The sequence below is a fragment of the Enoplosus armatus genome, chromosome 4, assembly GCF_043641665.1.
Source record: "Enoplosus armatus isolate fEnoArm2 chromosome 4, fEnoArm2.hap1, whole genome shotgun sequence".
NCBI lineage: Eukaryota > Metazoa > Chordata > Actinopteri > Centrarchiformes > Enoplosidae > Enoplosus > Enoplosus armatus.
The window spans coordinates 8,310,909-8,322,927 of record NC_092183.1 but is presented as its reverse complement, the minus strand read 5'-3'; the positions used below and the strand labels follow the sequence as shown (position 1 = coordinate 8,322,927).

General features: G+C 39.0%; 3 protein-coding genes across 4 annotated transcripts; 2 read left to right on the top strand and 1 right to left on the bottom strand.

Annotated features, from left to right (window-relative positions):
* Nucleotides 1-30: 30 nt before the first annotated feature.
* c4h22orf39 (chromosome 4 C22orf39 homolog) lies at nucleotides 31-2,296 on the top strand. Its single transcript, XM_070904250.1, has 3 exons — nucleotides 31-67; nucleotides 1,046-1,213; nucleotides 1,354-2,296. The coding sequence occupies exons 1-3, from the start codon at nucleotides 41-43 to the stop codon at nucleotides 1,483-1,485; spliced, it is 327 nt and encodes a 108-aa protein (XP_070760351.1). The 5' UTR covers nucleotides 31-40; the 3' UTR covers nucleotides 1,486-2,296.
* On the bottom strand, nucleotides 2,271-7,104 carry mrpl40 (mitochondrial ribosomal protein L40). 2 transcript variants are annotated; one of them, XM_070904248.1, is made up of 6 exons: nucleotides 6,790-7,104; nucleotides 4,841-4,939; nucleotides 4,582-4,665; nucleotides 3,851-4,006; nucleotides 2,912-2,993; nucleotides 2,271-2,798 (listed from the first exon to the last, which is right to left on the bottom strand). In XM_070904248.1, exons 2-6 carry the CDS (start codon nucleotides 4,900-4,902, stop codon nucleotides 2,571-2,573), a joined length of 612 nt encoding a protein of 203 aa, XP_070760349.1. In that variant the 5' UTR covers nucleotides 4,903-4,939; nucleotides 6,790-7,104; the 3' UTR covers nucleotides 2,271-2,570. The 2 variants fall into 2 exon arrangements, with proteins under 2 accessions (XP_070760349.1, XP_070760350.1); XM_070904249.1 differs by lacking the exon at nucleotides 4,841-4,939 and having other exon boundaries at nucleotides 6,790-7,103.
* Nucleotides 5,280-10,665, top strand: acaa2 (acetyl-CoA acyltransferase 2). Its single transcript, XM_070904247.1, has 10 exons — nucleotides 5,280-5,407; nucleotides 7,016-7,182; nucleotides 7,312-7,440; nucleotides 7,836-7,952; nucleotides 8,079-8,226; nucleotides 8,377-8,552; nucleotides 8,815-8,944; nucleotides 9,074-9,144; nucleotides 9,754-9,908; nucleotides 10,001-10,665. Exons 1-10 carry the CDS (start codon nucleotides 5,392-5,394, stop codon nucleotides 10,080-10,082), a joined length of 1,191 nt encoding a protein of 396 aa, XP_070760348.1. The 5' UTR covers nucleotides 5,280-5,391; the 3' UTR covers nucleotides 10,083-10,665.
* The last annotated feature ends 1,354 nt before the right edge of the window (nucleotides 10,666-12,019 follow it).

Below are 12,019 nucleotides of genomic sequence, written 5' to 3'. Positions count from 1 at the left end.
ACCGGACGTACTGTTCCTGTTGAAGCTAACGCAGCTAGCAATGGAGCGGCCAGAACGTCCGTGGAGGGTAAATATGATATCGTTTATTACGTTATTGCTTAATGTCCTGAGTTAATTTAATCTGGCTTGTTCTTGACAGTCCTGATTAAGAGTGGGGAGTGCCAAATATGAACCAAATAGTTAGCAAAGTCATTAGCCAAATTAGCTGTTTGCTAAAATGCCGAACTAACCTTAGCTAGCAATAAGCAATGTCAGATAGAGCAGGAGGTTTTAACAGAAACCCGCAGTTATTTATCTGATCGACGATTTGCTTTGAAATCAAGCTAACATTAGCTTAGTCCAATTTAAAAACTCGCTACATGTGAAAATAGATAATTGTAACGCCAGGTTAGCCACTGAGACTGATGTTCATCTAAACCTTAGCGACCGTAGGGAGGTGCTGTCAGACAGCTATTTAATTCCTGCTTTATTTAAAATAAGTGAACACAGAATTAAGCTCCTCAATACTTCAGAAGGCGTCTTGTTTGTGGACGATTAATTAATTCAAATATATTTGTAAACCCAACGTTTAACAAAGACATTACGAAATAAATATCATATGAATAATTGACTAAATAAATGCTTTAAATTGTTAAATAATTCACAACATTTTAGCTTCTGCTCATTGGTATGAAATTATTTAATCCCGCCTATTTTCACAATAAGGTCATTTTTATTTAATTCCAGGAGTTTCTGTTTCAGAATGGCCTTTTCCCCAACTTTGTTCAGTGCCATTTTTTCCAATTATAGTTTTATTTAATAATGTCACTTTTTATGTATCACCAAGTCAATTAAGACAAATGGTCTTGAATGAGGTTGGAAGCACAAACCATGGCCAGCCACACAACTTTAACACTTCCCAGGTAGATCCTGTTCTCTTACATGTTAGGCGTAACCAGAGAAGTGGATGTGATGCAGTAATTCACCGGACACAGCAGTAGGGGGGGAAAATATCATTTGTACAAGTTGTTTTGGTGATGTTTCCTGCCTTTGTCTGTTTGCACAGTCACCCCGGGCCTGTGATGACTATTTGTGTGAATTCAGACACTGCAAAAGCTTGTGGAATCGTTTTCACCACTACTACACTTACGGTACCTTCCCATCCTGCCAGCAGTGGAAAGAGGACTATCAAAACTGCAGAGAGTGGGAGAAACACAGAGGTGCCAAGGCCAAGGTACAGTTGCAGGAAATCACATTGTTTAAAGACCTAGACTTTTGATCTGTGTGACACTATCCAGGGTGACTGTCCAAAAAAATGCATGTAAACTTGAAAATGAAATCAGCCATTTTATACGTCATCTATCTGTATTGCAGGAAGCCTTGCTGCAGAGTGAGAGGAACAGAGTGGCAGAGCAGAGAAAGTTCACCCCAGTGTGGGAACTGAGGCGAGACCCTCCCAGAGATTGGCACATGCCCCTGAACCAGGAAAAGCCTCAGGACTCCTGAGCGGTCACTGTAAACCTGCTATGTCTGTTCCATGGCGGCCAAAGCAAAGTGAAATGAAGATTTTAGATTCTTGTCACTTAATGGACTTAAGGAAATCGTTTAGAGCCACATGCAGGAGAGACTTCTCATCACTCATCTCAAGTTGTATTCAATGAGCTCGTCTGAAAACAGATGTTAAAAAAGTGGTGGCAGCATCTGGTGGTCAATGATGAGGATGACAGCGTCTGTTCAACCTGCTAATTACAACATGATCTCCGCAAAGGCAGTGTTGTTTAGTGTTAAGTGTTTTGTTCATAAATAATGAATTCTCCAAAGCTTGTGTAACCTGAAGCACCCACAGACTCGCTGTAAATTAGTTTTAGTATTAATTTCCTTGTTTTGTTCTGTGTTTAGTTTAAGGAAAGGGCAATATTAAGTCAAATAATGCAATGAATACCTTTTCGAGATTCCTCATAGGTAATGAATGATCTGTCGTGCGTTGTTTTGATAGGAGTTAAATAAAAAATTGATGGTGCACTAGAGTGTACTCACACGCTTTTGTTGGCATAAAACAGGAGATTTGGCTCTAGAAGCCGGTCAACATTTCTCAATAATACTATGAATGGTCTTCAACCTTATTAAATGTGCTGTTCTTGATGCTGTAGGTACTCTTCTGTGATGAATACATATTGGTGCATGACAGAATTCAGCTTTACAGTTTCAGCCCATACAGAGTTGTACATCCGTTTTCTGTCTTATGTAATTGATTAAATAACAATGTTTAAAATTATTCTGAACAAATTGGATCAATAAAAAACTTTTATTTTGTTTTCTTCTGTTGTGTTTTATACAGAGATGTGAATGTGAAAAAAAATCAGACTATTCAGTGCATAATTTCCATGAATGTTGTTGCACTTGATACAGAAATTAAACGACAGAGGTGACTGTAGAATTCAACAAAGAAAGAACATATGCACAGTGTCCTTCACATCTGTACATGCAGGCTGTTCAAAGGCTGCATCTTGTCTCACTGAATCATGTACAAACAAGGACACACAAATAAATGACAATACACACAGGCTGCACCCACAGCTACTCCCTGTCCATCACTGTGTGTAAACTTTAGTGATGTTGTTGTATTTCCCATCAGGAGCTTCATACGTGGTCTTTGGCGGTGTGTAGGTAGGACCTTCATGAGAGAAGGGAAACAGAAGCAGGTCTGGTTTCAGCGCTGCCTGGTACAGCTCTTCAGACTCTAACTTCAGCTCCTCCATCGCCTCCCTCTGTGCCTCCAGAGCAAGTTCAACAGCCTGCACTTCCGCCATGTGCTGCTCCTGCAAGACGAGCACATCAAACTATAGCTCAATAAATGCATGATGGAGCGCAAAGGTCAGAAGCATTTTCTATAAAAGCTTAAGTGATGGAGGTGTGATAGGTAAGTGGTGACCTGTTTGTATCGACACCACTCCTTCAGCAGCAGGGCTCGACCCTCACTCTCTTCAAATGACAGCCTTGGTGCAGAGCGGTTCCTTTGTAAGAGAATAATAAACACCAATTTATAGCACTTTAAAGTCAGCAAGCACCACAATAGCAGGGAAAGAACAAAAGGTACAGTACGTCAAAGGAAGGCGAATGATACGTATAAGATATTAAAATTTGTCATTTTAATGTTGAGCAAGTATTAGCCAGTCTTCTGATGTTGTGTTAATGTCTGAGAGCCTTAATACCAAAAGACTTTTTAAATTTACTGTTTGGAACAGCAAACTTGACTGAAGAAAAATTCAAGTAAAACCCAAGTCATGACTGTTTTGAAATCTGAATCTGTGGAGAACAGATCTGGATTCAGTCTGGTCTCTGAGTTAAGATTTTCAGCTGCCCACTGGTTATGTAACATAATCTTGACCACAGATCCAGTGGGCAGAAACAGCAAAAATGTTGACCTCCTTGGATTAATTAAACTGCTCCTCCTGCTGCTAATTGTATCCGGTGCGAGAGGAGTTTGACGCTGCTTCCCGACAGTACTACAGCTGAGAGGTGAGAACATATTTCTTTTTCTGACAGTTTCAGTCGAAATGTGACAAAGCATCAAGACAAAAAGGATGCGGCTGGCGTTATCCTACTTTTTTGTTACTGTCAAAACAATTCCATGAAAAGACCAAAACCAACATGTTGTTCATTGATGCATTTTTAATAGATTTAATAGTTCTGATAAGCTATATCAGGCTTTAGCCACTGAGGCAATACTTTGTATTTGATGACAATAAGAAAAACATTGTGTATGTATGTCACCACACCCAGCACAGCAGGTAGGTTAACAATACTTCAGCACAAATGTCACGTGATTACTTGAAAATGACGGCATGGACAACAGTGAAATGAGCTGTACCTTGTTTCATCCAAGCATTTGGCTGGAGTGATGAGGTCCTCTATTGGGATGAGCTCAGGTGGAACCTTCTCCAGCTTCTTCAGCTTTTTTTTCAGCCTCTCTCTTATCATCTGCTCCCTTCTTGGGTCCACTTTCTTCTTCTTTTTAGGCTCTGCTCTTAAACGTACAAAGTATAGCCCTATGTGAGCATATTCAATCACAAGATATATTTTCAAACAGATCTGGGGAATATATGAATATAATATATACTGATACTGTGACATGAAACTCAATATTGTCTAGGATTTATGTTGTCATTATGAACAACAAATAGCATCATATCCATATAATTTTACTGTTCTACAGTTAAACTGACACGACATTACTTTGACTTCTGTTTTTAGACCTTTTTTCCTAAGAGGTAAGAACACACCTCAGCTGTACAATCTGGACTGTTAGGGCCCCTACTGACTAAACACCTCTACCTCCAGTTACTAATTATATAGTGATTGCAATGATAAAAGGTGTTAAAGATGTTAAAAGTAGATTTTGGCACAGAGCCACTAGATTAGCAGTTAAATGCAGGATCTGTTTTAGTTAATAATATGTTTGAATAGTGCATATTCCCAAACAAATTTGCAATTAATCACATCACCAAAAACCAACTGACATGCAGTGAACCTGGGACTTTTGAAGCCCCTGTGGCTCTGGGTCTTCAGGGCAGTTGGTTTATAATCCAGCCTTGATCATACCTCAGTGGAGCAGATGTCTTCAGTGTCATCACTGGTGCAAACCAAGGACTCTGTACAGCATGGTGATGTTCTCCCAACAAGAAACTGCAAAACAACACACAACAAACAGTACACAGGTCAAAACACCTGCCTTTTTTTGTTTACCACAGAATTGATTCAGAAGCATTTCTCTACTGAATAACCTTAGCTATTTTAGCTCTAGGTGGCTAGCGACTTGTTAGCTATCAAAGAGAGTTCACATCATCCTATAGACACTCACCTTGACGGAGCTGTCTGTCGGGATAAAACCCTGCAGAGGCAGCGCGATAAAGCCACAGACATGTTTCCCACTGTCTGTCGTTTCACTTTAAACTCATTCCTGTGGTCAGAATAACAGAAATGTTCACATGTAGTTACATATCACTTCGCTTGTCCCCTTGCTTGAGTGACAGAACAGACGCGGCGCGGTAAGATGACGTTGTCGAACGGTCTCGCTCGCAATTTAACGGTCGCACTTTCGAGTATTTTGTTTGCGCACAAAGAAAACATACGGCGTTAAATTTAGAAAACTTCGAAAATACAACCACTAAATAAAACGAAGCAAGACATTCACAGCAATTTGAGGATTTAATAATGTCTTAGTTTGAATTTATATGTAACATTTTTGTCGAATCTAACTGGACGAGTGAAAAGTTATAGGATGCTTTATTTAGGGGAAAGGTCGCGGTTATCCATGGGGTTTATATTCACCGCCGACTGATTCGGAGTGCCACAAGAAGCTATCAGTCGAAAAGTTGGATCCTGACTGTGGTGGTTTATTGAATCGGCATCATGGCACTACTCAGAGGTAAACATACACTTTTCAGTTCATCAGGAAGCAAAAAAAGCAGGCATGCTTGCTGGTGGACAAACTAACTTTGCTAGCTATGCTGCTTTGAGAATGGTTAATGTGAGAGCTATATTTTTCCTTGTGTATTAATGTAGCATTATCTGTGACCTAAAATGAGTGTCATCACTGTAAGTCGACTCTATGTAAATATTAATGTCAGAAAAGTTGTGAAACGTTTTCAGATCACAAAGTAGGCGAAAGGTGACGAGACGGTGTCAAGATCAATAACAGCCGTCCATTGCACTCACCTTTCGACCCATTTAAGTCCAAATATTTTGCTTTTTTACTAATAATGTTTATTATTATCTCCAGTGGTGGGGCACGTGTAAAAGTCCTGCATTCAAAATATATTTAAGTAAAAATATTATCAGTAAAAAAGCAAAAATATGAAGTACGAAGTGACCTATTTCAGTGTTATTATTATTGCAATTATTATTATTATTACATCCTTGGATCATAGATATTGATGCATTGGCTTGGCTGCTCAAGTTGCAGCACACTTTAACTACTTGTAACAACAGATCTCAGATAAGTGTAGCGAAGTAACAAGAACAATATTAGCCTCTGACATTAAGTGGAGTAGAAATATAATATAGCATGAAATGGAAAAAGTACCTCAAAAATTAAATACAGTTACAGTTCCAATTTGTATTTTAATCCATATACAGAGGAGAGTCTAAAATTCAGGACATATTTCACAACACTAGACGCACACCTCCAGCTGTCAGGTGCTACTTTATACGGTTAGTTAGTCAAAAACCAAAACGAAAGCTCAGTGCAGTGCAAATGCAATGGCAAGCCAAGGCATCCTGCGCTTCCTGACACGTACCAGAGGTTAGTCAACAGTTCAATCTCTGATTAGAAACTTAAAGGCATATCAGCGCTGTAGTTCAAGATAAGTATCAGGGACTTGTTTATTATGAAACACTGTGCATCATTGCATCAAGGCATTTGCATTAACTCAAAATGTTGAGAAAATGTGTTTTTCAAATGAGTTCTTGGCAATTCTGGTGAAGATAAATGTTAACTGACCAAGATAATGAAGATTATATATAAATAAAAGGAAATTTGAATGATTTTGTTGTTTCAAAGAAGGCACCACAGTTTAGTACATGTGAACCAACAGGTTTAACTTGCCGATAAAAACATCCACCACACCCCTGGTTCACAGTACATTGATTGTGGCTTCATTTTGATACAGCTCTTAAATCAACAGACATAGTTTGTAATTTTTTTTTTTTAAATAACAGAAAAATTCCATAATCCATGAACATTAATAGTGTGCATATGCCTGTGTGTGTGAGAGAGAAATATTCCTGGGAAAGAGGTGTATACTCTACCTTGAGGACTGAAAATCCACAAGAAGTTCCTCCTCTTATCCCTCCAGTCTAATTTGATCCATCTGATGTTAGTCTCCCCCTTTATACCGTATCTTGTATCTCAATGCACAACCATCTCTGCAGTGTGCACCGCCCAGTACCTCCTGACGCTGTGATCTGGCTCTAGCTCAGTGGTGGGTGGTTTGAAGTCCTTGTCGCTGTACTGAAATGCTGCGTTTCTCTGCAGGTGTATTTGTTGTAGGTGCCAAGCGCACTCCGTTCGGTACCTATGGTGGCGTGCTGAAGGATCACAGTGCAACAGACTTGGCTGAGCATGCAGCCAAAGCTGCCCTCGCTGCAGGGGGTGTGGAACCAGAACTTGTAAACAGTGTCATCATGGGAAATGTCATGCAGGTACCTAAAATCTAACAGATTGCAACTACCAACACATGAAAATGTTAAAATACTTACTTGTGTGCTGACTCGTGTCCTTGGTTTGTTCCTCACCTTTTAATTTCTCTTCATGTACCCCCTTAATTTCAGAGCTCAGCCGATGCACCCTACATTGCTCGTCATGTGGGCCTCAGGTGTGGTGTTCCCATCCCAGTGCCTGCTCTCACTGTGAATAGACTGTGTGGATCTGGTTTCCAGTCCATCATCAATGGTGCTCAAGTAAGCGCTCCACCAAGAGCAAAAAACATTCTGCCAGAAATACAAATGTAGAATTAACTCTAATGTTGTACACTCAGTGACCACTTTATCAGGTACATCTTTAATATAATGCAATGCAATGCAATCCAATCCAAAACAGTTCTGCCATAAAGTCTGCTTTTATGATGCCTGTCAGGCACTATCATGTAGGGCTTAACTATGTGTTAGCATTGAGGTCATAGTTAGCTGTGATGCTGCACTGGACTGTATTATATTCAGAGGTGTATGTGTTACAAAGAGCATGATCCATACATTAATAAAAGTACAATATTTCACATATATCAATTGAACATAATGTGTCTTACCTTTTGTCTTGTTGCTCCAAAACAAAACCCTGTTACCTTGTGTGTTTGTAGGAGATTTGCCTCAGGGAGTCAGAGGTGGTCCTGTGTGGAGGCTCAGAGAGCATGAGCCAGGCCCCGTACGCTGTTCGTAATGTTCGATTTGGTACAAGGTTTGGAGTCGATCTCAAGGTTTGGCTTTTGGTTGATTTTCTCTTTTCTCTCTAACGCTTGACACAAATATACATGAAGCCACGTGAAGGCCATGAAGTCAGCTTGTTGACACAAAGATAAAACCTCTCCTCATCTGCTTGACAGCTGGAGGACACCTTGTGGGCGGGTCTGACTGACCTGCACATCAAAATCCCAATGGGCATCACAGCAGAAAACCTGGCTGAGAAATACCAGATCACACGAGAAGACTGTGACAACTATGCATACCAGACTCAACAAAAGTGGAAGGCAGGTGAGATGGGTTGCATTTCTTGATATTTTTTAAATATTTTCATATTTTCAATATGTTGTTTTTAAACAGGAAATCTGGTATTTCTGCAGTTAAGAAGTTCAAGACAAGCTCATTATTAATAGTTAAATCATAACTTTCTTCTAATTACAGCTCACGAGGCTGGTTGCTACACAGCTGAAATTGCTCCCATTGACGTGAAAGCTAAGAAAGGCAAGGTGTCCATGGCGCAGGATGAACACCCCCGACCACAGACCACACTGGAACAGATGGCCAAACTCGCTCCTGTCTTCAAGAAGGGAGGGACTGTTACTGCTGCCAATGCCTCGGTGAGTTCATGCGTGAGGTGCTGACTCTTCAGGATCTGAAGTGATCCCGTTATTTATCATTCTAGTTGTTGTTTTACTAAACAATAACAATGTTTAATGCTGTAATGTGAAAAGCTAGAAGCATCCATTTAGTTGTTAAATGAGTTATGAGTTGAGGCAGTGACATTTAGCGTTCCACAGAAACACATATTTTAATATAAATATTGTGCAACTATTGTTACGTAACCTTCTATTACTAAAACACTCCTTTCTTGATCTCCAGGGTGTATCTGATGGTGCTGCTGCTGTGGTGATTGCAAGTGAAGATGCACTTAATGAACATAAGCTCACTCCACTGGCCAGAATCGTGGCCTACCATGTGTCTGGTTGTGACCCGAGCATTATGGGAATTGGTGAGTGACACCACTGTTATGGAGATGCGATTTAATCCCTTTTGAATTAAAAGCAATGAATGACTAAATAAACTGTTGCGGTATTTGACACGTTTCCTTAAACTTCCGGTTTTCTTTAAATCATCTTAGGTCCTGTTCCAGCAATCACAGAAGCTCTTAAAAAAGCCGGTCTGACCATCAATGATATGGATCTTGTGGAGGTTTGTTTCTAGTGAAAAATCTCTGTAACTTCCCTCCTATGAAGTCATTTCATCAGTAGTGGAAGAAGTACTCAAAGTAGCAATCCATCAGACTCCATTACAAGTAAAAGTCCTGCATTCAAAAGTCACTTATATCAAAGTACAGAAGTATTATCAGCAAAATGTGAAAGTACTTGCTCTGTGGAAAATTATTAAATTGTTATTACTGAGGCATTCATGTATAAGCAGCCTTTTACAGTTGTTGCTGGTTGAGGTGGAGCTAGTTTGAACTACTTTTATATGCAGTTATCTAGTTTACTCCAGTGGTTCTCAACCTAGGGGTCGGCCCCCTCCTAAGGGTCACAAGATAATGCTTGTTTATAAAGGGGACACTAGTCAAAAAAGGTTGGAAACAACTGGTTTAATTTTTAAGGATGTGCTGTATTTGATATGTTTATCATGTTTTTTTATTAAATGTAAAATCTTATTCTGCCATGTAACCAGTAACTGCAGCTGTCAGAAAAATGTAGTGGAGTAGAGATTGTACTTGATTTAAATGTACTTCATATATGTTTTGATTCATTCTGGTAGTTATTACTCAGTTGTGTCATTGATGTGATTTGCTTACAGGTGAACGAGGCTTTTGCCCCTCAGTACCTGGCGGTTGCCAAGGCTCTTGGTCTGAATCCAGATAAAAGCAACGTTGACGGCGGAGCTATTGCCATCGGACATCCTCTCGGTGCTTCTGGAGCACGCATCACTGCCCACCTGGTTCATGAGCTCAGGTAGCCTTGTCCTCAGTAATTATATGAATGGTATATCAGGGGAGATGTCTGTGCATTAAGAAGCTTTTAATAATGAGGTTTGTTTTCGACAGGCGACGAGGAGGCAAGTACGCTGTCGGCTCTGCCTGCATCGGTGGTGGTCAGGGCATCGCCATCATCCTTGAAAATTACTGACTGAAGAAGCTGCCAGAATCAGAAGAATTCCTGTAGAAGAATGTCTTGCACCACCATCCATTCGCATTAAATAATGACACATGCTAAAAAGAGATTTTTTTAAAAAACCTTTCACATACACTTAAACAGCAAATGTTCTGCTGCTTGGTTTTTCTCTGGCACTCAAAGAAAACTATCACGCAACATGCATTTTTTCTGCTTACTGTTGATACATGTTTCAGTCTATTTATTCAAAATTGTACAGTAAATATTTCAGTCCAGTGTTGCCTTGGAAGCCACTGATGTTTCTGCGCTCTCTGTACCAGGGTGCAAGAGACTGTTTATGTATGTGCCTGCAATACAGGGCTAGGTCCTTGGTCACATGAAGATGTGTAGTATCTTATTAACTCAAAAAGTATAGTTTGTGTTGGGTTATAGTAAGGTTTCAAGGAACTCTTAACTCTGATGTTTGCCTTAAAATGTTCTCTATCACTCCGTTATCAGGTATCAGCCTGAAAATATGTCTGACCTGTGATGGCTCCAGCAAAAACTCACTTTGTATTTCTGTCTCAATTAATCTCAATCTCAATAAATGACATTTTCAAAAAAAGAAGTGAAGTTCTGTTTTTTAAGTTTTCATGATCAGCCCTTGACTGCAGCCAAGCTATTTTCTTTCTTCAGCAGGGAATTCAATTCAGTTTTCAACATAATCAGTCTTCTTTTTGGTTTTATCTCTTTACCAAAAATATGTTAGTCAGCAAGTAAAGGGACTTTTGATCTTCTTGATTATTTTGGTACATACGCTCAAAATGGTTTTAGAAAAACTGATAGCATACAACTGTGGAGAAAGAATTACTGAATGGGTGGTATTTGATATCGGACATTCATGTACTTAGTGACAAGTTTTGGATCATAACAACACTCTTAAAACGTTTTCAAAAGTTGGCTCCAGCCCACTGTGACCCTGCAAGGGAGAATCAGTTATGGAAAATGGATGTATTAAATGTGCTTTACAATATCTTCCAGAAAATCAGTTTTATGCTCTGCTGTTACAGAGACTGTTTAAGGTTTGTTTCATTAAAAAAAAATTATACCAATTAGAAAAGTCCAGTTAGAAACGTTGTTGTTCTTTGTCCATGGATATGATCTTTAAGACTCGAAATACTTTAACGCAAATTATATATATATATACAGTGCTTAACAAATTTATTAGACCACCTGCCATAAAAATGAGAAAACACAAATATTTTAGAAATCTGTCAAAAACTTGTTTCAAACTAAAAATTGTATTGTTATTTATTAGGCAAATAACAAACTGGAACAACTAAATAGTCCTTATTCACATATATTAACCAAAAATCTTAATATTTTGTATGACCTCCTTTGGCCCTGATAACAGCTTGCATTCTTGCAACCACAAAACAAATGTTTCTGTTCAGGAATGCAAGTAAATAACTGTAATTTGGCATCTCAATCAAAAAATAATAATGTGCTGTACTATTTTTTTCTGTTTTTTTGTAAATTTGAGAATTCATGGATAACAACAATAATTATATTTTAGCATTAAAGATATCATTTTGATTAAAGAGCTTGGCTTGCACATACTGGTGGATTAACCATTACAGAAACATAAAATATTTTGGTAATCAGCAATACTGTTAATTTAGGGCAGCGGTGGCAAACACCTTACACTGGGTGGTGGTCTAATAAATTTGTTAAGCACTGTATATATAATTTGCGTTAAAAACTATTGCAATGTTGTTTTTATTTCTAATCTACAGTGAGAATACAGAAGTATATATATTTAGGACTACAAGGACCATTACGTCCTTGAAACTCGACGCAATTACGTCAGCTTCGTCGTGCAGCGTCCTTATAAACGTCACATCCCCGGATGTCGGTCTTTTTTTCATAGCAAAGGTAAGAAACCCTTGCCTTCATGTTGCTGTAGGAATAAA